This window comes from Lupinus angustifolius, unplaced genomic scaffold (assembly GCF_001865875.1).
Source record: "Lupinus angustifolius cultivar Tanjil unplaced genomic scaffold, LupAngTanjil_v1.0 Scaffold_29_48, whole genome shotgun sequence".
NCBI lineage: Eukaryota > Viridiplantae > Streptophyta > Magnoliopsida > Fabales > Fabaceae > Lupinus > Lupinus angustifolius.
The window spans coordinates 8,430-34,309 of NW_017720593.1; the positions used below are offsets into that span (position 1 = coordinate 8,430).

The 25,880-nt window shown below is 33.1% G+C and overlaps 2 protein-coding genes and 1 long non-coding RNA gene across 3 annotated transcripts; 2 read left to right on the top strand and 1 right to left on the bottom strand.

The window, feature by feature from the left end:
- Positions 1-429: 429 nt before the first annotated feature.
- Positions 430-8,448, top strand: LOC109338579 (uncharacterized protein At4g15970-like). The gene is made up of 5 exons (XM_019575851.1): positions 430-834; positions 5,506-5,871; positions 6,563-7,044; positions 7,811-7,903; positions 8,209-8,448. Exons 1-4 carry the CDS (start codon positions 607-609, stop codon positions 7,860-7,862), a joined length of 1,128 nt encoding a protein of 375 aa, XP_019431396.1. The 5' UTR covers positions 430-606; the 3' UTR covers positions 7,863-7,903; positions 8,209-8,448.
- On the bottom strand, positions 6,997-21,704 carry LOC109338580. The gene is made up of 3 exons (XR_002106566.1): positions 21,693-21,704; positions 13,261-13,266; positions 6,997-7,079 (listed from the first exon to the last, which is right to left on the bottom strand). It is a non-coding gene; the product is annotated as an uncharacterized LOC109338580 (long non-coding RNA).
- LOC109338576 (organic cation/carnitine transporter 1) lies at positions 12,295-24,215 on the top strand. The gene is given in 9 exon segments (XM_019575848.1): positions 12,295-12,427; positions 12,538-12,564; positions 12,601-12,643; positions 12,743-12,960; positions 22,652-22,892; positions 22,894-23,085; positions 23,358-23,398; positions 23,401-23,711; positions 23,714-24,215. Coding segments are annotated over 8 exon segments (1,455 nt in total). The 5' UTR covers positions 12,295-12,427; positions 12,538-12,542; the 3' UTR covers positions 24,101-24,215.
- The last annotated feature ends 1,665 nt before the right edge of the window (positions 24,216-25,880 follow it).

The following is a 25,880-nucleotide window of genomic DNA, read 5'->3' on the forward strand; positions in this document are numbered from 1 at the left end:
GAAGATAAATAGTATTTAAAGAATAAAAATTAATTAATGCAAATATAATTTACTCACATATATATATATATATAATCTGTTACACACTCTATATGTATGTAGTATACGATGGACTAATCCACTAGAATGGGTAAGACGTATCAGCTAAGACTCCTTCCAACAGATGAAGCCATAATCCATAATCCATTGATCTTTATTTGTATTTTCTTCTTTTTTTGTTACCAAAGTTAATTAACTCAAATTATTTATTTATTTAAAATTAGTTATTTATTTATTTTTCAACCAGTCAACTCTTCCCTTCCCCAGGTATAAGTTATCCTTATAAGTATCGCCTCCACATAGTTATAGTGCCACACTATTCAACTTCAAACTCTTTTCTTCTAATTCCTTTCATTCACCTTCTCCTCCATTTCTTCTTATCCCATCAAAATCTATACACTATCTATATATATATATATATATAAAGATTCATGATATAATATAATTATATACATGGTGGTTTATGTGAATAAACCATAGAAGCATAGCTACTTAATATATATAATCTTATTTACTTGAGGGCAAAAGGGAACATTTTTTTGCGACCCCATTTCAGCTAAGCAAATAATGAAGGATTCAGCCATCACCGGAGATGCTGAGAACGGTGGATACAACGGTTACAAGCCGTGGAATTCTAGTGGTTCTGGCAGTAGTAGCCACCTTTTGGTGAAAAGGGTCATGAGTATCACTGTGTTCTTTGTTGTCTTTGCTGTGTTGTGGATTTTTCTATATAACTCTGCTTCTCCCTTTGGTTTTCCTTCAGTTTCACATCACTTCATTGGTGTATCAACAAAGGTATCTCTCTCTATATATATATAATATAATATTTCTCTTATTTGTTCTATGTTTTTGTGTGTGAAATTGTGTTCTGCAATTGGGATTTTGAGATTTTAGCTTTTGATGCGTATTTTTGGTATCAACCAATAAAAAAGTTGACTTTTTTAAGTCTGGGTATTGATGCTTTTTTTCATGTCATTTCAGTTCATGCTGGTTTTTTTAATCGGTTTGAACTTTCTTTTTGTTTTTTTGGGTCGGTTTGGATTCCTTGTATCCATAACAACCTTGAAGATATTAAGTAAAAAAGACCACGCTTTTTGGATGTTTATGCAGTTAGGTTATAGGTTGTGTTTGTTTTTTGAGTGGAGCTAACTGTTTCATTACAAATTTTATTTTCTGCAAAGTGATTAAGCTTTTTTATCTATGGGTTAAAAGCAGATTCTGAGAGATTTAGGGAGGGTCCGTTGATTTGTAACTGAATAAGGTAAACAAGCCAAAAATAATGAATAATGGCATGTGGAACGTTTTATTCTAATACTTTATGACAAAAATCTTAGCATAGGTTGCATATCTAATTCAACATCTAAATAAGCACTTTTATGAGTTAAAATTCTGATTTTACAGCTGTAAATTCCCCCTCCTCTTTATAGCTCATTTTTGTACGTTTTTTTAGGAGAATGGTTTTAGAGAGAAATGGAAGACATGAGATGACTTTGGAAAAACTCCCCCATATTTGAAAATAAAAAAAATAGTGTTACATTATCATTAATTTATCCATCATCTAACTTTCATACTCCCAAATAATAAATAAAGATAATTTCTTCTTTTTCTCTCTCCTTCCTCCCTTCCTAACTATTTTATCTTCCCCTTTCATTGGTGAAACTCTCAAAACAAAACCTAAGAGTATTATTCATCCTTTTTAGTGAAGAATTAATTTATTTCGGACTATTTTGGAGTGTGTTGCCTCTCAACAAATTTTGCTCAAAAAATTGAACATTTTGATTATCTTACAAATTTAGTGGAACCTTATAACTAGACTAAGACTTTGAATACATTGCAGTGGGTAATTAATTTCCTACTTGCTACTATTGGCATGAATTGAGGTTAGGTAATTCCAATAGGCATGGTTGTGAATTGGAATGTTTTCATAGGAAAGTACTAGAATGTGTGTTTTGGTCGTTTCAAGTTTCAATCAATTTAATTAATATTTCGTGCATTGTTCACTCCTCCTTCTCTCTCTATGAAGAATATTCTACAATGGGTATCACTAAAATATCTCTATGACATTTGATAGGATCATACGCTATATGTGATTGAATCCTTAAAAAATTTAAATCACACCCATAAAAGCTTTATACCACAACAATAAACTTTTAAAACATTAAATAGTTTTTCTGATTTAAATATGTTTTTTATTCATGAAAATATGAGCAATTTTGGGTTTAGTCCTATAATTTTTTTCTTAATCTTTAGTCCATTTAGTTCAAATGGATGTCAGAATTGACTACATTAACAAATAATGTGACTCATGTGGCATATTGGTGTTTGGCATATTATTGCTATAAACTATAATCAAATTTTGAAAAAAATACAAGAACAATCAAATTTTGAAAAAAATACAAGAACAAAACTCAACAAATAAATTACAGGGACTAAAACCAAAATTCATATATTCAAAACGTCAAAAGCATATTTTAATAGTGATTTATAATTTTCAATACTATAAAATATCTCTACATATAAATAACCATATAATCATTTAACAATTTATTCATACCATTTTGCATCTTACTAATAATAATAATCTTCAACTATTACAATCACCACTAATATAATATTTAAAAAATAAATAGACTAATAAATATAAACCTACGATGAAGGAAAAATAAGTGTTATATATTTTTTTCCTAAAGTTTTGTGGGGGCACATACCCTACTTAATGATTGGACAGAGACAACTGTATTCTTGTTTATTTTTTAGGTACACATGTTTCTTTCGGATAATTAGTATATAGGTATATGATTTAAATATTTGTTTTAAATTTTGCTACCTTGTTCCACTTTCTTTCTAAGCTGTTATAGTTGAAAAATTAAGTTTAAGTTGATTTAATTAGGATTGAGCCAGATACATTTCGTTAGGTGTCTGTTGCTGGGGAATATTATAGTCTATAAACATGGGTGTGTATAAACAAATGAAGTTATTCAGATCCCTTTTTTACTGGTCGTTGTTTTATAAGCGATTTTTTGCTTAAATTAATTTCAGATTATATGTATGTTTAGATTATTAAAAATTAGGATAACTTTAAAATTAATAGAGATACCCACAGTCACAAGGGTGATGGATTGGTAGAAAGTGATGGGCTTTGACCAAAAGTCTAGGGGTGCACCAAGTTATAATTTAAATCTTAATCTAAATTCATTAAATAACGATAAATAGAAACATACATAATTTTATCAAAGTTGCAATATTAACAAAAAATAGCTATAATTAAAAATAAATTAGGAATTACCCGGGGGAAAGACTAATAGAGACATGCTACTTAAAAAAAACTTGAACAAATAAGTCTCAGAATATTTTAATCATATTATATCTATGAAGTATTAAATATTAGATATAATTTGACATTGACAAACACTTGCAGATTAAAAACAATTAATAATATTTCACAGCTAATCAATATATAGAATAATGGGTGATTAAACTGACTTCGATTATTTGGAAAATGTCCTCATCCTATTTGTTTATATTTAAGAGCAGAAGATGACTTGAATTGGTTGAATATTATATATCGGAATCTTGAATATTATTCCGTTCCTACATATCAGCCCTTATATCTTAAATATTGCTCAGGATCTCTACCCAGTGTTTTAATTTTGTTTGTGGTTTTTGTTTTCCATTGGTTCAAAAAATATATTAGCTATTATTTATTTATATTATTTTTATTTAAGAGTTAATAACAATTGAAAATGAATAGTGAATAATACATTAATAATATAAAAAAACTATTACACAAATACATCATTTTCTCTTTTAATTTTTTATAGAATAAATGATTTACCCGCAAAGCCTACACTTGGTAAGATGTTTGACTTCCATAGACATAAGGTTTTGATTTTCTTCCTCTCTATTGTTCTAAAGAGTTTTAGCCTTTAGTTTTCAATTGTGGAACATAAGATCCACAACAAAAAATGGTCTCTCTATTTTCTTTTTTAGTTTTCTTGTTTTCAAAGTTAATATTTTATTAAACAAATAATGTTTTTTGCAGTGATGTAACACCTTTAGTGAATATGTGCAAATACAGTTGGCATCATACATCTCCACTTGTTCTCATGTTGTCCCAATGTAGACTAAACGTTAACTCTTTGGGCAACTTGTTTTATATACTAAGCTGTCTTTGATAGTATTATCATTGGCTCAATATTATTAAACATATCGATTAATAATTGAGTATAATATCTATGTACTTTTAGTGTAAAAACTTATATATAGTCAGTATATTATCCATCGTTCATTTATATTACTTTTCTTGTAAAATTAATAATCATTAGAAATAAATGATAGATAATGCATCGACAATATATAAAACTCATACATTAATATGCAATCTTGGCCACTTCACTCATATTTGAGCTGTTGGTAATATTTATGCTAAACTTACTCAGATTGAATCAGCATGAAAGTGACCATGATAACTGATAAGCCATAACTCATGCCCAAAAACTTTGCATGAAAACGTTTAGTTCCAAGTAGTGAAATTTAGATGCCTAGCCAATCTTTTGATTTCTTGTGCCTTTGATGATAAAACTATTGGTATATCTTGTCACCCATTTGATAACTTTGTTTTTTTATTTGCTTAACAAGGTGTTTTTTTTGTTTAGTATTTGATTGTGATTTGAGTTTTGAAGAGGAAAAAAATAAATAAAAGGATTGAGAGTCCTAAAATACATTAGTGAGATGACTTCAAAGTCTTATCTTTTCATCCATTCATTTCTACAACTCAAATCACAAAACAAACCTTAATCACAAAAGAATTTGTATGAAGTAGTGAATATAGAACATTTATATAAATAAATAAATATCAAATTACTCTTAAAAACTGAAAATATGAAATCATTACAAAAAAAAATATAAAATAGATGGGAATGTTGTGGTTCCCTAGGAAATATTATACATCCAAATAATATATTTTTTATTGATAAACTAGTATAGTAGTAGTACTAACAAGGAAAGGGATTATTCCTCACCCTCTTTCCTTTCTTTCCCCTCATTGATGTAATATCAAATAGTGCCTAAAAGTGGTCAATAATTTAACTCAAAACAGGTTGGAACCAATAGACTAGTGGATATATAAGTAAATGGAGGGGACCATGTGGTTCAATAGTTTTTAGAAGTTTATCTATTTTTGATTAATATGTGTAACTTATTAACTTCAAATTTGATATCTTTCTAAAGTACCTTTTGCCTACTTGCTTCTTTTTGGATGTTTTTGTAACACTTGTGATCCACATAATTCACTTTAATTCTTTGCAGACTTGATTCCTCCGCATTTTTGAAAGGGATTGTTGTACCATTTATTAAAAACTCTATAGTCGATATCTACTTTGGTCCTTAAAACATGTTACCTTTAGTTTACATGCTTTTCTTTCATGAACTGTGAATTTTTAATAATGTCTCATGTTTATGTATCAGGAAATCTATGACCCCAAGCTAGAGGGTGTTCTAAAAAATGCTTCTATGGGAGATAAGACAGTGATAATTACAACTTTGAATGATGCATGGGCAGAGCCAGGTTCTATATTTGATCTCTTTCTTGAAAGTTTTCACATAGGGAACCAAACAGAGAAGCTTTTGAATCATTTGGTGGTAATAACTCTGGACCAAAAGGCACATGCTCGTTGCCTAGCTTTGCACCCACATTGTTATCAACTTGAAACCAAAGGTGACAATTTCACAAGTGAGGCATTTTTCATGACCCCAGGTTACCTACACATGATGTGGAGAAGAATTGAATTTCTTGGCTCTGTCTTAGAATTGGGGTACAACTTTGTCTTCACGGTATATATTACTATGTTATGTTTTATTTTGCTAAAAACTAGTTTCAATGTCTTACCATGCACACACACAACCACATAGGCAAAGGATAACAATTGTTGTCCACCCTTGTGTGTCTTTTGCCATAATTTTAGATTGGTCACTTATTTGAATAAAAATCAATAATAACTGATATAAGTATTGGCATGTAAGTAACATATCGTCTACCTCATTGCACTTTGGGTTACTCCTCTCATTACCAATTGGTTTTGAGATGAAACCTTAACATATATTAGAGTTAGAGCCCAACTTATTTCCAATTGTCATGGGCCAAAAGATGTCTTTCAATCATGGGTCAAATGTAACTTTTTATCTGGTCAGACAGAGTGACAAACTTCTTAGAGGAGGAGGCATATTGGGAAGTAAGTCCCACATCGTCTATCTCATTGCCTGTTAGGTTACTTCTCTCATTGCTAATTTGTTTAATTTTGAGATGACCCTTAATATGGTATCAAAGTCTAGCTTATTCCTAGTTGTCATGAGTCAAAAGATACTATTTAATCATGGTTCAAAGGTAACCATTTATCTGGTCTAACAAACTTATATGGAGAGGCATATTGGAGAGTAACTCCCACATGATATGAAACCTTAACAAGAAGGATTTAGGTTCAAAATTAATGAAGAAAATGACTGTTGTTTTTTGTTCTCTTTGCAGGATACTGATATAATGTGGCTTAGAGACCCATTCACAGAATTTTACCAAGATGCAGATTTCCAAATTGCATGTGATTATTTCAATGGCAATTCCTATGACTTAAAGAACATGCCAAATGGAGGGTTCACTTATGTAAAATCTAATGAGAGAACTATTTGGTTCTATAAGTTCTGGTTTGCCTCTAAGAATGCATACCCAAAGATGCATGACCAAGATGTGCTCAACAAGATAAAAAGACATTATCTAATTTCTAAAATGAAGCTAAGTATTAGGTTCCTTAGCACAGCTTATTTTGGTGGGTTTTGTCAACCTAGCAGGGATCTTAACAAGGTTTCTACAATGCATGCCAATTGTTGTGTTGGTTTAGACAACAAAATCAATGATCTTAAAATTTTGCTTGAGGATTGGAACAAGTATATAGCATTGCCTGAGAATGACAAATGGCAGTCTCATTCTTCTTGGAGTGTACCACAAAGTTGCAGGTAATGTAAATCACTTATGTTAAACAATAATGTTACTCACACACACACACAGATATATATATATATATAAATATTCTCTCTCTACATCAAACACTCCCACTATGATTTTGCAGCCTCTATGATGTGAGGTGATATATGCACAAAACATTACTCTTCCCTAACATGAGCACTCAATTAATTTATGATCTAATACCAATTCAATTAGGAATAGAAACGAGGCGTATCGTGGTGAAATTTGTACTTATCCAACCTGAACTCGAATTAAGTGGGGTTGAAAACAATGATACTATCCTCGAACCCATCGGCTTTCGGTAACTTGACGGGAATCCGTCCAAAACATGTATTTCTATAAATGTGGGTTATATATATATATATAGGTTTTCTATAAGTATATATATCTAATTTTGTAATTTTACATATATATATATATATATATAGGTATTGTATTAGTTGTACCAAACCTGAATCTAAAAGTTGAACTCGAGTAAAACCTGAACCCAGTCATTTAGGTTTCCCCGTTAAATTTGGGTTGGGTTTGGACAGTGTGTTGTAGCCGAAAATCTGAGTGCCCGATTTCTGGCTACGCGACAGACGGGTAGTTATGAATTCGGTTTTCATTGCCATCCTTAAATTCAATATTTTAAAATATTTTTTAATAAAACAAAAAATAGAATTATGGCAGAATTTAATAAGATCTCATTCAATTTTGACATGGTTTTCTGTCTTATGTACTTATTATATTTTCCACATTTTTTGCATCATGAAGGACATCTTTCCAACGTAGCAAACAAAGGAAGAATAATGGAAAGAGCTTGTGACATGCTTCTATACTTTTTTCAATGCTTGTTTATATAAAGAGGTATAGAATTTTCTCTTCAATTCATGGGTTCTTATGAAAACCATTGAGATTTGTTTGGAACAAAGTACTAGTATGCTAGTCTTGTAGTCATTTTAGGGTACAAATATATTGGGATGCTCGTAGGAATCATGTATATCAAAAGTTTTGGATAAATCATTTTTTTTTTCATTCACTATAACTCATAACTTTAACATAGCATAAAAGTGAATTATTAAAAACATATTGATGTTTATGTTGTACTTCTAAAATTTTCTCCTGAATAACACTAATGTTAATTTGGCTGCATTTATGAATTGATTTTGAAGGTTGAAGAATGGTCCACTCAAGTTTAGGAATTTAAGTATCAAAACCATGTCTTTTTTATTGGGAATGAAATGTGAAGTGGTAAACATGTTGAAAATGAAGGACTTGGAGAAAAAATTGTTCAAGTTCTCAGAATTGTGATTATCATGAAACTTAATTTGTGAATGTCAATGTTCATATAGTCCAAGTTGGAAGTCTTGATTAAAATTAAATTTTTGTCATTTCTCATGTATTTATTTCAATCTTCATTTGTTTATTTTTGTTTAGAGTTTAAATAAGTTTCACTGGATCTTGAAAATTACAAGTTTTTTCATCTCTTTACAAACTTCCCTGGTTGGGAATAAATATCTTTATGTTTTAGAAAATAAAATTATGTGTAATGTAATTAATGTTTCAGAAATAAGAGAGTAATATTCTCTTAGGAAACATGAAAATGCTCGATCAAAGAAAAATATGCGCCATTCTTTTTTGTTTATTGGGTGAAGTTCAAAATTCGTTAAACACTGTCTGATTCTCACATAGTGAAAAGCCTTATTTGATTCTTATTTTATCTAAGTTAGTTGAAATCACCGTTCTTAAAAACCTCTATTGAAATATGTTTTGTTCATTCTACATGCAACATTATCCTTATATAAAATAGCCAAAACCAGACATCTCCATCAGATTAAACTCATGCTTGACTTGCTTCAAGTGATGCTAAAATTTCTCAACTTGGCATATTGAAGTAACAAATATTCATATACATTCATTGTACGATTGAGGTAATTAAGTATGTAACTCTATTCAAATATGATGTATGATGTTTAATATAATAGATTAGTGTAATTTATATATTATACACAATTCGTTTGTATTAATGAAATGTAAGAGTTTTTTACATTATTAGTGTAAAAGTTTTTTTACATTTTCAGTGTTTTATCTACCATTCATTTTTAATTATCACGGTCTCTAAAAGAAAAATAATACAAATAAATGATACGCCGAATATATATGAATATTTGCTAAATATCATACTCTATTTTTTATACTACTCTCTTTTGATTGTTAAGATAAAAAATGTTACAAAATTAGTAAATATAGATGTAATAATTTGACATCAACAATATAAATTTATACATCATCATTATATGAATCATCATTTATATGTTATTTATCCTGGACTATCTTAAATAAAAGTATAATAATAAATCATGTAACTCAAGAGTTTGAACCTAAATCTTCCACTTTGTTGTACTACAACTCTACTATATTTATGGTCAATGTAATACGTTTAATAGTGATACATTGATGCACAAGTTTTTATTTTACAACTAGAGGAGAGGTAACAAAAATTCTGATTCCTCAATCTCTATATAATTGGAACTTGGAAGTCATTGTAAGACTTATTTACACCAACGGCCATATTGATTAATCTTTAAAGTAAAATTCATATTTCAACGTTCAAAATACATCTTATAAAAAGTGTTCAAAATATATGGGTGGTCATATTGATTAAGATATAATATTTTGCTTTGGTTGTAAAGATAGATTGGAGATTGAATCGAATAAAATAATATGGTTTAGTTTAATTTGATTTCTACTCGTTCATGGTAAAAATAGGAATTAGACCTAATTTATCTGATTTAATTTGGTTTGATTCATGGATTTACTTATTTTGACTAAAATTTAAAAACCTAAAAAATCATAATATATGTTTTTCTATTGCAAAATTCAAGTCATTTTTCATAAAAGCCAAAAGTTTAAAATAATTATTTAGTGCACTTGACACATATAACAAGTGAGATACTCTTCTTCTAAAATGTATTTGGAATAACACATTTCATAAAATAAGTATCAAAGTACATTAAGTGTCAACATAAAAATAGGTTGTGCATTTCAAAAATGCTAAATCGTGAATCAAACCATTATATAATAATTTAACAAATTTAAAACAATTAAACCATGAAACATAATTGAATTAACTTTTCTAATTTGATTTGGTTCGTTTTCATCAATTTCACGATTTATAAGGCAATAACCAAATCTCAAATGTCAAATATTGATCATTATATATGTGCTCATTTTGATCTTTCAATTTTTTATTTATTAAAAATGACTATTCATTTTTTGAATTATTGAAAATAACATTAACCGAGTTTATAATTTTGATATCAAGTTAATCCTTGATATGTAAAAACATCAACCTATCCTCTCAATCTTATGTTTAGACGATAAAGTTCCATTTATTGCACAATCAAAAAAGTTATAAGAAAGTTAGAAAAATAAATAAAAAATAAATACTAAATCTAATGCTTACCTATTTGGGCTAGCCTATATGGGTCTTTAGGGGAAGTGGTTTTTGCAACTCTTTTTTTCTTCATAACCCAAAACTTCCAAAACATTTTTCTATATGAGTTGAGCTATACATAACAATTGAAATCATTTGATTCTTCCATTTTGTTGAGCAAAAGGAAGTTCATAGTGTAACACTTCCTTAATCTCCATCTTATGATTTTCTAATTAGTGACTCAGTCAGGAGTAGGGGTGGCAATATGGGTTGGCCCGGCCCAGCCCGCCTTTGGCCCACCAAAATAAGGGCTGGCCCGGCCCGGTCCGTATTGTTAAAAGGGCTCAAAATGCCAGCCCGACCCATATTTTGCAGGGCTAGCAGGCTGACCGGCTGTCCCGTTTTCCCCCTCCAAAATGTACATAATTAAAGCTTTTAGACAAAAAATAATCAACAAACTTGATAAATATCTTTTAAAACAAAAAATCACAAACATAAGTCTACAATATTACAATAACAACATAACATTTTAGCTTAAAACTTGTAAAAAACCAACATAGTCTTAAACTTTTAGACTATTAGTTCACAATAAAACTTCTAAGTCATAAATTTCAATTTTTAAATATTAGATGCTCTGTTGGAAGAAGATGCCTCTACTTTTCTATTATTATCACCATCAACGTCTTTGAAATTTTCTTCTTCATCATCATCTGCATTATGTATATGATTAAATTAATATATGCTTATAAGAATAAATAAATAATTAACTAACAAATATATGATAACTGTACTGAAAAAATTTGAGATTAGTATGCTAAGAGAGTAGGAAAGTGGAAAATGGATTTGTAGTTTACTGGTTTATGGATTTTTGCACAATGCAAGTGTGAAGTGGTTTATGCTAAGAGAGAAGTAGTTTAATGGTTTGTGGTTTATGCTAAGAGAGCCTGCCAGTTGCCACGCCCCACGCACAGTGTTACACACTTTAGTTTTTTATTTTTTAACAATGGCCTGCCGAGCCAGCCCAGCCCGACCCTCCTTGGCTCATCTAAAAAACGGGCTACTAAAACGGGCTGAATATGGGTTTTTGGGCTAAAATCCTCAGCCCGGCCCGCTAAAAATAGTTATCCGAACGGGCTGGCCCGTCGGGCCAAGCCCATATTGCCACCCCTAGTCAGGAGTATAGTTGTACTTTTTATGAGAGATTTACCGCATACAAGTGATTTTTTTTTGTATAATCAAAAGTATCTCTTATCATGTGGTTAAGAAACTAATCCTTTTATGGCTATGTGTCTGTCCCTCCCAGTAAGTATTATTCTCATAATCAAACCTTTGATCTTTTGATATATATGGAAATCTAGTAAAATCTTGTACCACTAGATCAACACCTTGTTAGTAAATGAAAGTGACAATTGTAAAATTCTGACCTAGATTCATTAACTATATTATATTTATGACTTCTCCCCTATCCCATTAGGATATAATACAAATTTGTAATAGATGAAGTATATGTTACTAAATGTTGCACACTAACCCATCATTTAATTCTATATTCATTTTGTTAATAACTGCTGGGGAGTAAAGTAACGCTGAAATGGTGTATTTATTAAAACAAGGATGATAGGTCTAATTTTCCAATTAAAACTTTGGATGTTTGGTTCCTTAATCATTCATCTGAGAATAATGGTTAGCACAACCCCATTTTATATCTAATTTTTTATGATAAGTAAGTCATCAAATTAAATTTCATCTAAGTCCTGAATGGAATTCTATTTTGCACTTGACCCCTATCACTAATTTTTTTTTATTTAGGTGTAGATTACAATTACAACAAAAAATAGTATTTTGATCTTACCATTTCTTCACATTACAATTATCATTATCATTTTTTGATCTCACATTACAACAAATAAAGTTATGGTTATAGCATGATGTCACCCTATACATTCTCATTTCAGGTATAACTTCTTTGTTTAAATTTTATAACATGTGCTAGAGTAAGCCTAAAAACACTATATAGGTGTACATAATCTAACTAGACACTAATTCTCTTTTTCTTTGATTGTAGGAGTCATGGAAGAAGAGCAAAATCTAGTTCATGGAAGCACATCTTTGGTGAGAAGTGAAGAAGTAACAACAAAACTTGAGCTCACAATAGATGAAGTTGGAGAAGGGTATGTAGGGTCATTAGGCTTATCACAGTTACTACATGTGTTCTTGGTGTCATTGGCATGTATATTTGATGCCGAAAGTACTTTGGTTACAATCTTCAGTGATGCACAACCACATGCTTGGAGGTGCAAAAATGGAATGTGCAACAACAACAATAGTGCTTTTAAAAGTGGTGGTTCTGTTTGTAAGTTGGTTTTAGGGACTTGGGAACAGGTTTATGGTTATTCAAGTTCCACCATAGCTGAGTGGAATCTTATATGTGAGCATAAGTTTCTGGCTGCAGTACCTGCTTCTATGTTCTTCCTTGGTTCTATTATAGGTACAGGTTAACTACTAGCTCCCTTTATTCAACTTACTCATATAATTCATTATATAAGTGTATCATGTGTTATAAAATAGTGAAGTTGCAGTTGAATTTAATGAATGAGGTGGAACTAAATCTGTTGGACTGGACTACGATCATTGAAAAATCTCTAACTATTGGGAAGTTCTATTGTTACTGAGTATGTGAAGAGTAAGGAGGAGATACTACATATTGAACCAAAACCTTAATGCATGATTTTATGAGTTTTTTTCACTTATAAACATTTTTTGCTCCTCCCTATATCAGATGTGGTACTTCACACTTGAAGAAACCCAATAATCTCTCATTCAAGTGTAGGTATCACACATTTGTAGGTCCGCTCCTCCTTAAGTCCACCATGTCTCAACCAAACCATTGGCTCTGATACCATTTCTTGGACCCGACCGCGATCGTGAAGCCTCCAACCACTAGAGAGTTTCATTGTTATCGGGACACATGAAAAAGAATGGAAAGCCACAAGTGAGGCACCCATGTCTTGAACCAAAACCTTAAGACATATGGTTTCATGAGTCTTTTCCACTTATAAACTCTTTTGCTCCTCTCCTCTTATCCAATGTGAAACTTCACATTTGAATAAACTCAACCAATCTTTATTTCCAATGAACATTGATAGGAATAAGGCTAGGCTTCCTATTAAGCATGTGTATGTAAGAAGAAATAAAAGAAAAGAATAATGATTATGTTTTCTGTTTTTTCAGTTTTCTGTTAAGAGTTAGTTAGGGAAGGGAGTTTCTATAAATAGAAACTATGTTGTAACTAGAAATTAGTTTTGGAGAAAGTAGGAAAATGAGGTAATAACTGATTCAGGAATCAGTTATCAACTTAGAGGGATTCTTAAGCACAATTAGTGTAAACCACAATTGCAATTCTATATTGATAATAAGAATTATTCAAGATCACATTGATCTTGAATATCTTATCTTCTACCTAAAGTCTATCATTTCTTTTTCTAAAAACTAGTTCTTAACACTGGTATCAGAGCACCATCCTGGTGCCTTGATCATACGCTTCTGAGAGAGAATTATACGTATGGTTTCAACAAGAGGCATGGCGAGAAATGTGGAAGAATGGTTTCTGGAACGCGAGGAGATGAGGAAGGAAAGAGAAGAGCAACGCATTCGTACTGAATTGAATGAGGCAATGATGAAAATATTGGAGGAGACACTTGCTCAACTCACTACGAGAGCTAGGGTTTATAATTTGTGGGATGAAGGAAGTGAATTTGGGGGTGAATGTGAAGGAAGGGACAACCGAGGAAGGGAGAGATGGAGGAAGCAAGAGATTCATATCTTTTCAAGGGATAATGCTTTCGGATGGACCTAGAGGCTTGAAAGATATATCTTGCTCAAAGGATTGGTGGAGGAGGAGAAGATGCAGGCCACAATGATGGCATTGGAAGGGAAGGCCCTCAATTGGTATCATTGGTGGAGCAGATGCAAATCCTCAAACATCTTGGGAGGGATTTAAGATAGCTGTGGTCAGGAGGTTTCAACCATCAATGGTGCAAAATCCGTTTGAGCAAATCTTGGCATTGAAACAAGAGGGAACAATGGAGATTTATGTGGAAGAGTTTGAGAAATATGTGGGGGAACTCAAAGAGATTGATCTAGACTTTGTGAAGAGAATTTTCCTGAATGGGCTCAAGGAAGAAATCAGGGAAGAAGTCAAATTATATGAGCACCCTACTCTATCCGAGGTAATCCAAAAATCTCTTATGATAGAGGAGAAAAATATAATCTTGCAGAGGAAATTAAATCTTACAAATTATTCTAGGTATACTAATTTTTCTAGGAGCACTTTTCCTAGTAAATCAATAATAGTGGAATCCAAGTCATGAACAAATAAGAGGAATGAGTCGGGTGTAGGAAGTAGTAATACTGTGACCATGAGTAGTGCAGGGTCCAGTAACAACTCTAGAGGAGGAAATTTTAAACACCTCACATGGCCTGAGTTGAGAGAGAAAAAAGAAAAAAGGTTGTGTTTCAGATGTGATGAACCCTATAGCAGGGATCATAGGTGCAAGAATAGACAGTTGAGAATGATCCTATTAAAAGAAGAAGAAGAAGATGATGAGGAAGAGTTAGACAGTGAAGGGTCTGTAGTGGCCAATCTTAACTCCTTACAATTATATCTTTGGGTTATGGCTGGGCTAACATCTACTCATTCTTGGAAAGTGAGTGGTCATTTGGAAGGCAAGGAAGTTGTGGTGTTGATTGATTGTGGTGCATCACACAACTTCATAGCTTCAGATTTGGTGGATAGGTGGAGGCTTAAGGTGCATGCCACTCCTAAATATGTAGTAGAAGTGGGAGATGGACACAAAATACACCGTCAGGGGAAATGTGAATAGTTGAAATTGGTGTTACATAGTTTAGAAGTAAAGCAAGAGTTGTACTTGTTTGCTTTACACGGGGTGGATGTGGTTTTAGGGCTAGAATGGTTAGCTAGCCTTGGGGAGGTCAAGGCAAACTTTGGTAAACTAGAATTAACTTTAAGGATGGATGGCATATAGTACACCATCAAAGGGGATCCAGCTTTGGCCAAGACCCAACTCTCTTTGGGAGCTTTCATGCAAGTTTTGAAGGAAGAAGGTGAGGGGATGATGTTGCACTATGTGGAAACAGAAGCTGATTCTACCTCAACCAAGGTTATTCCAGCATAGATTGTAAAAGTATTGGACAAGTTTGAAGGGGTATTTGTAGATCCTCAAGGCCTTCCTCCTAGAAGGAGGCATGATCATGCCATCCATCTCAATGAGGGATCAAAAATTCCTAATCTTAGGCCTTATAAGTATCCTCACTACCAAAAGACAGAGATTGAGAAGTTGGTTCTAGAAATGTTGAAGGCAGGTGTAATAAGGTCAAGTATCAGTCCTTACTCAAGTCCTATCATTATAGTCAGGAAGAAAGATGGTGGTTGGAGATTTTGTGTAGATTATAGGGCTCTCAACAAGATAACCATTCCCAATAAGTTTCCTAATCCTATTATTGAGGAATTACTGGATGAGTTAGGGGGGTCAATGTGTTTTCCAAGTTGGATCTGAAGTCAGGTTACCATCAGATCAAGATGAGGGAAGAAGACATTGAGAAAACAACTTTCATGACACACGAGGGGCACTATGAGTTTGTTGTAATGCCTTTTGGTCTCACCAATGCACCCTCTATCTTTCAAGCTTTGATGAATGAGATTTTGAAGCCATTCTTAAGAAAATTTGTATTGGTTTTCTTTGATGACATCTTGGTGTTCAGTAGAGATATCCCAATCCATGTTGAACATTTGTAGTTGGTGTTGGAAGTTATTCAAGCAAATTCTCTAAAGGAAAACAAAAGAAGTGCTCTTTTGCTCAAGAGAGACTAGAGTACTTAGGCCATATGATCTCTAGGAAGGGGGTAGAAGCAGATGCAGCTAAGATTGGAGCAATGTGTTCTTGGCCTATGCTCAAGGACATTAAAGGGTTGGGAGATTTTTTGGGTCTCACTGGATATTATAGAAGGTTTTTGGAGAATTATGACAAAATAGCAAAGTCTCTTACTGAGTTATTGAAGAAAGATAGCTACAAATGGAGTGTCCAATCTACTGAAGCTTTTGAGACTCTCAAGACGACCATGAAGAATCTTCCCTTATTAGTTGTGCCATATTTTTCTAAGAAGTTTGTGGTAGAGATAGATGCCTCTAGTCAAGGGTTGGGGGCTATATTAATGCTAGAAGGTCGTCCCTTAGCCTTTTGGAGTAAATGGTTATCACCAAGGTCTCAACACAAATCAATCTGTGAAAGAGAGTTGATGGCTCTGGTTCAAGCTGCGCAAAGATGGAGGCACTACTTATTTGGCAGACACTTTATTGTCAAGACTAATATGAAAAGTCTTAAGTTCCTCATTGATCAGAGATTATTTATAGAAGAACAGTTTAAATGGGCATTCAAGCTTATATGCATGGACTTTGAGATTCAGTACAAGCCAGGAAAAGAAAACTCAGTTGTTAATGCTCTATCTAGAAAGGGAATGTATGCATCCATTTCTTTAATTTCTGTGGCTGAGATAGAAGATTGGACTCATGAAGTGGGCCAAGATCCTAAATGGAAACAAGCAATACAAGACCTGACCAATGCACTAGAGTCTCATAAAGAGTTTTAGTTCAAGGGAGGATTGTTGCTGAATAGAGGCAGGTTAGTCATCTCAAGGAATTCTAACATGATTTCTCTTATTTTGAAGGAATGCCATGAAACCCCTATGGGGGGCCACTCTGGGTTTTCAGGACTTATAAGAGAATAGTTAGTTGTCTCTTTTGGCTTGGGATGAAAAAGGACATCAAAGAGTATGTGGAAGGGTGTGATATATGCCAAAGGAACAAGCATTCTACACTGACACCTGGGGGTTTGCTACAACCATTACCCCTGTCCACACAGGTTTGGATGGAAGTCTCAATAGATTTCATTAGGGGCCTTCCTAAGGTCCAAGGGAAAGACACTATCTTGGTAATAGTTAATAGACTCACTAAGTATGCACACTTCTATGCTATGGGTCACCCTTTTACTACTAAAGAGGTTGTTATGGTTTTTGTGACTGAGGTAGTGAAGCTACATGGGTTTCCTTCATTCGTCGTCTTTGATAGGGATCCCATTTTTGTGAGAAGCTTCTAGAGGGAATTGTTTAGGTTGGCTGGAACTCATTTAAAACTTAGCACATCTTATTATCCTCTAACTGATGGACAAACAAAGGTAGTTAACATGTGTTTGGAGAGTGACTTAAGATGTTTTGTGGGGCCAAGGCCTAAGTAGTGGGCAAGGTGGTTGCATTGGGCTGAATTCTGGTATAACTCTACTTATCACAATTCTACTGGCATGACTCCTTTCAAGACTTTATATGGTAGAGATCCTCCTATATTAATCAAGGCTGGGGAATTTCCATCCAAGGTATCTAATGTGAATCAACTAACGCAACAAAGAGATTTGATACTAGGAGAACTCAAGAAGAATCTAACTAAGGCACAAGAACAAATGAAAAAAATATGCTAATAAGCATAGAAGGTAGGTAGAATTTGAGGAAGGAGATTGGGTTTACTTAAAGATACAGCCTTACAGACTTAAATCTTTGGCTGCAAGGCCTTTTGCTAAGTTGGCTGCTAGGTACTATGGATCCTATAATGTGATTATAAGGATAGGAGAAGTAGCCTACAAGCTGGAACTTCCTAGTCAAGCCAGAATACATCTAGTTTTCCATGTCTCTCTGCTCAAGAACAGGGTAGTTAAAATCACGTCTCTACTCGTGAAATCGCACGAGTATACACGTTGAGAAGCCATGGTCGTGCTCGATCCCAAGAACATGTTCTAGAGCAGGTAAAATCGTGGAATCATAGTGTTAGGACGTAAACTCGTTGGAATCAGCGTGTTTACCGTTTCAACTTTGTGGTTGTGCAGTTGTTGAGCCTCGACCCGGCTTCAGAAACCATTTCTGCAAACCAGGTCAATGAAACCCTAGAACCTAGTCCACTATTGAACCCTATTCTACACCCATGTGAGTTTTTACAATTTTTTCTCTCCATTTATTTACTTTTCTCCATTCTCCATTTACTGTTCATTTACTTCTAACTTCATGATCACTGTTCATCGTTTTCTCCATTGACGGTCACTGTTCATCGTCTTCTACATTGACAGTCATTGTTCATCGTCTTCTCCATTGATGATCACTATTCATCATCTTCTCCATTACGTGCATTGTTCATTGTCTTCTTCATTACATGCATTATTCATCGTCTTCTCCATTACGTGTATTGTTCATCTTCTACATTTTATCCTTCGTTTCTTCTTCTCCTTTCTCCATTCACAACATCACAACCACTATTCTCCTTTCTCCATTCACAGAATCAGTCACAATCACAGTCCTCAAAAAACCTTTTTCCCCCATATAACCCATTTTCCTCTCAAAACTCTTTTCCCTCACATAACCTGTTTCCTTCCCAGAACATTTTTTCATTACATTTGGTTTACACGTGTTATACCACACTCTGCCACCACTCACCACTCAAAATTATTCCCTTCATTTGTTTTATTATTTACATAAACAGTAGACACTTCTTGTGGTTTTCTCCAGTGCTTATTAATTTAAAATATTCATTACTATTTCAAGCAATCACTATTTGAATATGTTCGAAGAAGGTAACTTAAATTCAATCCCAACTGTAGGAGGATCAAGTACTGCTACTGAGTCCCACAGCAGTGCTTCTAAAGTATTGCCCAGGAATGCACGTGAGAATAGAAGTGACATATCATGGAAGCATGAAATTGTAGTTGATGGAACGAGAAAAATACAATGCAAATACTGTCAAAAGGTTGTAAGCGGAGGAGCATATAGGTTGAAGCATCATCTACATGGAACTAACAAGGATGTTGAACCTTGTATTATTGTGAGTGATGAATTAAAGAAGGAAATGTTATTGATTGTTGCTGGTTTACGATAGAACTTGATTAACAAGTCCAATTCATTTTTGAGTGAGGAGGAACAACCTATAGTTGGTGAAAAAAGGAAAGAAAATGAAAACTTGTTCAAGAGGAAGGGGATTAGCACTCAAGCCACCATCAACAATATGTTTAAGAAGGTGATCAAAGAGGAAGAAAATCAAGCCATTGCAAGGTGTTTTTACATCAATGCCACTCCGTTTAATGTGGCAAGAAGTGGTGAATACTTTGAAATGTTCGAGTTGGTTGTGAAACATGGTCGAGGGTTCAAGCCTCCATCCTACATTGAAATTAGGGTCAAATATTTGAAGGAAGAGGTTAAGTTGACTAATGCTAGACTTGAAGAAGACAAGGTTGAGTGGAAGAAAGTAGGGTGTACTATAATGACTGATGGTTGGACCGACAAGAGGAAGAGGACAATCCTGAATTTCTTAGTGCATAGTCCCAAGGAAACAATTTTCTTGAAGTCTATTGATGCATCACACATAGCACAAGCTGCTGATAGGATCTTTAAGATGATAGATGAAGTTATTGAGGAGATTGGGGAAGATAATGTTGTTCAAGTTCTGACAGACAATACATCTAATTACAAAGCTTCTGGAGAGATGTTGATGGAAAAAAGGAAAAACTTTATTGGACACCTTGTGCCGCTGATTGTATTGACTTAATGTTGGAGGAGTTTGAGAGGAAAATTCCCATTCATGCAGACACAATTTATAAAGGTAGAAAAATTACAATGTTTATCTATACAAGGACTTCTCTAATTTCTCTTTTGCAACAAACACAAAGGGGGGAGATTTAGTGAGATCGGGCCTCACTCGTTTTGCCACTTTATACTTAACTTTGGGTTGCCTTAATGATAATAGAACAAGTTTGTTAAGAATGTTCACATCAGCAGAATGGAAGGCAGCCAAATTTTCTAGGACACATGATGGGAGATTAATTGAGGATGTGATGTTGGATAAGGAATTTTGGAAGAGTATTGTTTTTGTTTTGAAAGGTGCATTTCCATTAATGAAATTTCTTCGTTTGGTTGATTTAGATGACTATGAGAAGCCACTGACGGGATTAATATATGAGGTAATAGATCAAGCTAAGGAAAAGATACAAAGTGCTTACAATGGGGTTTGGGATAGGTAACATTCATGTATTATTTGCAACTAATATTCATGTATTAATACTTTTTTGCTATTTATTTGCAACTAACGTCATTCTTTATGATATTATTTATAGTTATATGCCTCTATGGAAAATCATTGAGGATAGATGGGATAGACAACTTCATAGACCATTACGTGCTGCAAGATATTTTTTTATCCCTCAATTACATTATGCTTCGAGGTTTAATGTTGATGTTGAAGTTAGTAAAGGATTGTTTGATGTCATAGGAAGGATGATGCCCGATATTGAAGATCAATCTAAGATTGTTGCTCAGATGGATCGTTTTATAAATAAACGAGACTTTTTTGGCAAGCCATTGACTTTGGCAACAGTGAAGCAAAAGACTCCAACAGATTGGTGGGAGTTTTTCTGGGATAAAACACGAGAGCTTAAAATTTTTGCTCGTCGTGTACTAAGCTTGATGTGTAGCTCCTTTGGATGTGAGCGTAATTGGAGTGCATTTGAAATGATACAAATTTAATTGAATTGTATTTCTATTGATTATTTGTTAATATCCATACAAATGTAAGCGTAATTATATTTACATTGACTATTTGTTTAGTTCTATTCCAAGAGAAGAAATAAATTAAAGCAAGAAACAATGTACGATTTTATTTTTGTTATGGCCAACTCAAAATTGTCCAAAAAGAAGCAAGCTAGGAAGGGTGTCGAACTAACTATTGATGACATCACATCTGGTGATGAGTGGATTGTGGAGCACAATAATGATGATGAAGATCATTTAGATGGCCCAGAAGGTGATGTGGATGATTTGATGAGAGAAATCCTTGGAGAAGATGTTGGGGAAGATATAGACGACATTGAAGAAAATGAGGATGGAGCCCCTTTAGAAGATGATTATAGAGAGTTTGATGTGAATGATTTGCTAAATTAGATTTAGTTGCATTTAGACTTTTGTTTTGATATTGGATTTGGATTTGAAAGAATGCTTTTAGCAAATTTATGCTTTGAAGTTGGATTTGACATTATGTTTTTACCAAATGTATGCTTTGAGATTGAATTTGGAATTGTGTTTCTAGCAAATTAAGTTTGAATTTGGATTTATGTCTACTATTTTATATATATAAAAATTCATTTGCATATTACTCTATTGTTAAGTAGGATCTTACGAGTCGTGTTACGATCCTACATTTATGATCTTTGACTACTCTCCCGATCCTAAGTAAAATCTTGATTTTGACTACCTTGCTCAAGAAGGCACTCAAACTCAGTCAACAACCTCAACCCCTTCTATCACTACTGAATGAGGAGTATGAGTTAGAGGTGGAACCGGAGGATATAGTAGAATGGAAAGAAAAACAACATTGGACAAGTTGAAGTTTTGGTCAAATGAGCTCATTTGGCACCATGCAATAACTCTTGGGAAGAAGCTACCCTATTGCAAGAGAATTTTCCCTATTTCCCCTTGAGGACAAGGTGGCTCTTTTAGGGGGTATTGATAGGAATAAGGTTAGGTTTCCTATTAAGCATGTGTATGTAAGAAGAAATAAAAGAAAAGAATAATGATTTTGTTTTCTGTTTTTTCAGTTTTCTGTTAAGAGTTAGTTAAGGGAGGGAGTTTCTATAAATAGAAACTATGTTGTAACTAGAAATCAGTTTTGGAGAAAGTAGGAAAAGGAGATAATAGCTGATTCAGGAATCAGTTATCAACCTAGAGGGATTCTCAAGCACAATTAGTGTAAACCACAATTGCAATTCTATATTAATAATAAGAATCATTCAAGATCGCATTGATCTTGAATATCTTCTCTTATACCTAAACTCTATCATTTCTTTTTCTGAAAACTAGTCCTTAACAAACATTGCTTCTCCAACAAGAAACTCTATGTGAAATGTAATCTCAAATCTCTACTAACATGTATACTGTTTTGTGCATCAATTATATGTTTATTAAATTGTTCACTAACTAGTAAAGAATTACATAATTACTTGCATCTTTAATGTTGCAAATAACATTATTCTAATCATAATTACATTTTACATGAACTTCTTGATCCAACTTCGGTGTAAGGTGTGGTGTATATGGCCACATAGCAGATTCATGGTTGGGTAGAAAAAGAACAATGCAAATTTGTTGTATCCTAACATCCATAACAACTTTTGCTAAATCTTTCTCCGCCAATGTCTAAGTCTATGCTTTCTTCCGATTTGCAAATGGGTTTGCAAGATCAGGAATTGGAATATGTTGCCTTGTTCTAACCACAAAATATGTACGCAATAAATGGCATGGTCAAGTAGGTCAATGTGGCTTCATTTTTCACTTTTGGGTTCCTTACACTCCCTCTTGTGGCTTATCCAACTAGAACTTGTTGGAGGAACTTATACAGAATCCTATCCCTTCTTCCACTGATATATTCTGTCTTATTACTTCCTTTGGTATCAGAATCACCACGTTGGCTTTTGATCAAAGGGATAAACAAGGAAGCATTGGAAGTATTGGACAAGTTTGTGAGAAATAATGTCATGAGTTAAGTACTTGAAAAATAATTTTCATCAATTTAGTCCTTCGAAAATCTAAACGACACTTGGGTACTTAAATCCTTAGTTTAACATTGATTTACCTGTCTTAAGGACTTAATCGGTGACACAAGTTTAGATGACGTAACCAATGACATTCATATCTTTAAGGACTAAATTCACGATTTTACTCGATTTTTATTACCTTTGATCAGCATGAATCTAACATTTAACCTATTTTATATCTTTTTTTGACAAGGTTTGCTAGACAAAATGGAAAGAATAAACTTCCCAACAACCTTCATTGGAAAATCCTTGTGGATTATGCACCAATGAAGGTGTTATTGAAACAAGTTCAAACAACAAAGAGAGTATTTGGACCACAAAATGGGCAACACAAAGAATAGTCCTTATTATGATAACTGGCTTTGGTGTTGGTTTTATTTACTATGGAATTCACCTAAATGTTGAAAACTTGAACTTCACTCTTCATATCTCAGTTGCACTCAATGCACTAATGGATCTTCATGCAATAATAATAGGAAGCATTCTCTTAAAGTTTCTCAATAGGCGCATATTATTCTCTATGTCCATTTACATAGCTGGAGTTTCATATGTATCATATGCACTTTTTTTGGAAGAAGTAGGACTCAGCTTATTATTGAAGCAATTGGATTCATGGTTGCTTCAACAACTTTTGATATCTTATACATATATTGTGTGGAACTTTTCCCAAAAAATGTAAGAAACTTTGTTGTGTCAATGTTGAGGCAAGGTTTAATGTTAGGGGCTTCTATGACACCTTTTCTTGTTGTGGTTGGTCATTTGAGTCCATCTTTTTCTTTCATAATATTTGGTGTGTTTTCAATATGTAGTGGCTTTTTGAGTATTTGGCTTCTTGAGACTCGAAATTCTCCTTTGTATGAGACAATGAAGCAGCAAGAAGAGGAGGAGATGCATGTATATGTGTTTGATGATAGGGGTCTTGAACTAGGAAAATAAGGGTAGGCAGAAAAAAAGTTCTCAAATGCTTAAGGAATTTTGAGTGTTTCATCATATATGTAAGGAAATTTTGGTGTGTGCAAAATTCCATTATGATTTTAATGAATAGAAAAGAGGTTGATTATAGGGATTGCAAAAATACTTGTCATATGGGTACTCGCAAAAATACTTATAATATTCATCCGTAAAAATAGTTTATGGTAGAAAATAGTAGATGATTCTTCTAAAATGTTCGATTTTCATTTCCTATAACAACTACATCTCATTAATAATATGTAAGCTGAAATATATTAAGAGACTAGTTAAAACATATATTCTAGTTTCTATTTAACTAGGGAAAATTTGATACTTATTTAATTATTTAGACTAAGACTCAATTCCTCTTTAATCTATTAGGCCCCTAATTAAAAAGCTTGGGTGGCCTATAATGCCATCACATCTAACCATTATGATAATAGCACAAGAAAAAAGTGATATTAAAATTAAACCATGTGAATTGGCCTAGTAACGAGCTCACTTAAAACTTTGGATTACAAATCTCTAAGGGTTAGTTTCGGAGTTAAATTTTGGAGGGGAATGTAGGGAAAGAGAATACTTAGAAGCCATAAAATATGCATGTGAGATGACTTCTAAGCCTTTCATTTCCATTCCTTATTCTCCAAAATCCAACTTCCAAACAAACCATAAATCGATTAAAAGTTTCAATATTTCATCATTTACAAGGAGAATTTAAAAACTTCTTTCTTTTGTGTGCATATTTTCAATCTCATTTTAATGAATATAAATAATGTTTGATTTATGAGTCCCAAATAGGGATGAAACTAGGGACAATAAAAATTATGATATTGGAATGGCAGCAAGATATTCTTGTATGCTTATTTATCGGAAAACTGTTGTGCAATGGCTCATATCTCTAAATAACAACAATATAAGTTATGAGCTTGGTAATTGAGGTTATACCTGATACAAATAATATAACAATTAAAAACTACAGTAGTAGGAAGTGACTCCTAGGTCGTTTCCCAAGGAATATCTTTCAAGCAAAACTTCAAACACCTTATACTCACACACAAAGGGGGTTTTGTTGTTGGATTAGTATGAACAATAAGCAAATTCAGAAACAGTAAATATCAATATGATAAAATGGCTAAATTCCTTTGTTTCATTTGTTCACAACTCAATCCTCAGTTTCAAAAGATTATTTTCAGATTCCAACCATTAACTTCCGAATTTGTTGAGAATCAATTAACTAAGCGATAATCAATTCAAAGTTCCAGAACCTAAACCTCTAACTAGGAAAAATCAGTATAAGCATGAAACGTTTAACAAATTCACACGAACTAAACATTCATGCACTAGAAAGAGTAAATCAACTAAGTGAAGAAAAACTCAACCAACCAGTTTCTAAGAAATGGAATTAAGCAAACCATATTCAGAAATAAGATAGAAGAAATCAACAATAAAGAAACCGAAAATGCATTCATAACGAAACCTCAAGTGTTGTGATACATTACCAAAGGAACTTAGTCCAGAAATTTAGCCTTCCATGACAATGGAAGAACAAACCGAAAATGAAAAAAATGAAGAAGTGAAACCCTAGCAGATCAAAAAGAGGGGAAAACATAAATGTGTGTTTCAAAGTGAGGAAAAGTAAAAGTGTGTGTTTGGAGTGGGGAATTCGAATTTAACCCCTCTAACACACATAAAACCGAATTGGACCTAAAACAATGGGCCCAAAGCTAAATTACAATAAAAAACTCCTAAAATAAAAATCCAATCT

Coding starts and splice junctions, on each gene's coding strand:
- LOC109338579 (XM_019575851.1), top strand. CDS start 607: ATGAAGGATTCAGCCATCACCGGAGATGCTGAGAACGGTGGATACAAC. Junction 5,872..6,562: donor GGTACAACTTTGTCTTCACG/GTATATATTACT, acceptor TTCTCTTTGCAG/GATACTGATATAATGTGGCT. Junction 7,045..7,810: donor AGTGTACCACAAAGTTGCAG/GTAATGTAAATC, acceptor TGCATCATGAAG/GACATCTTTCCAACGTAGCA.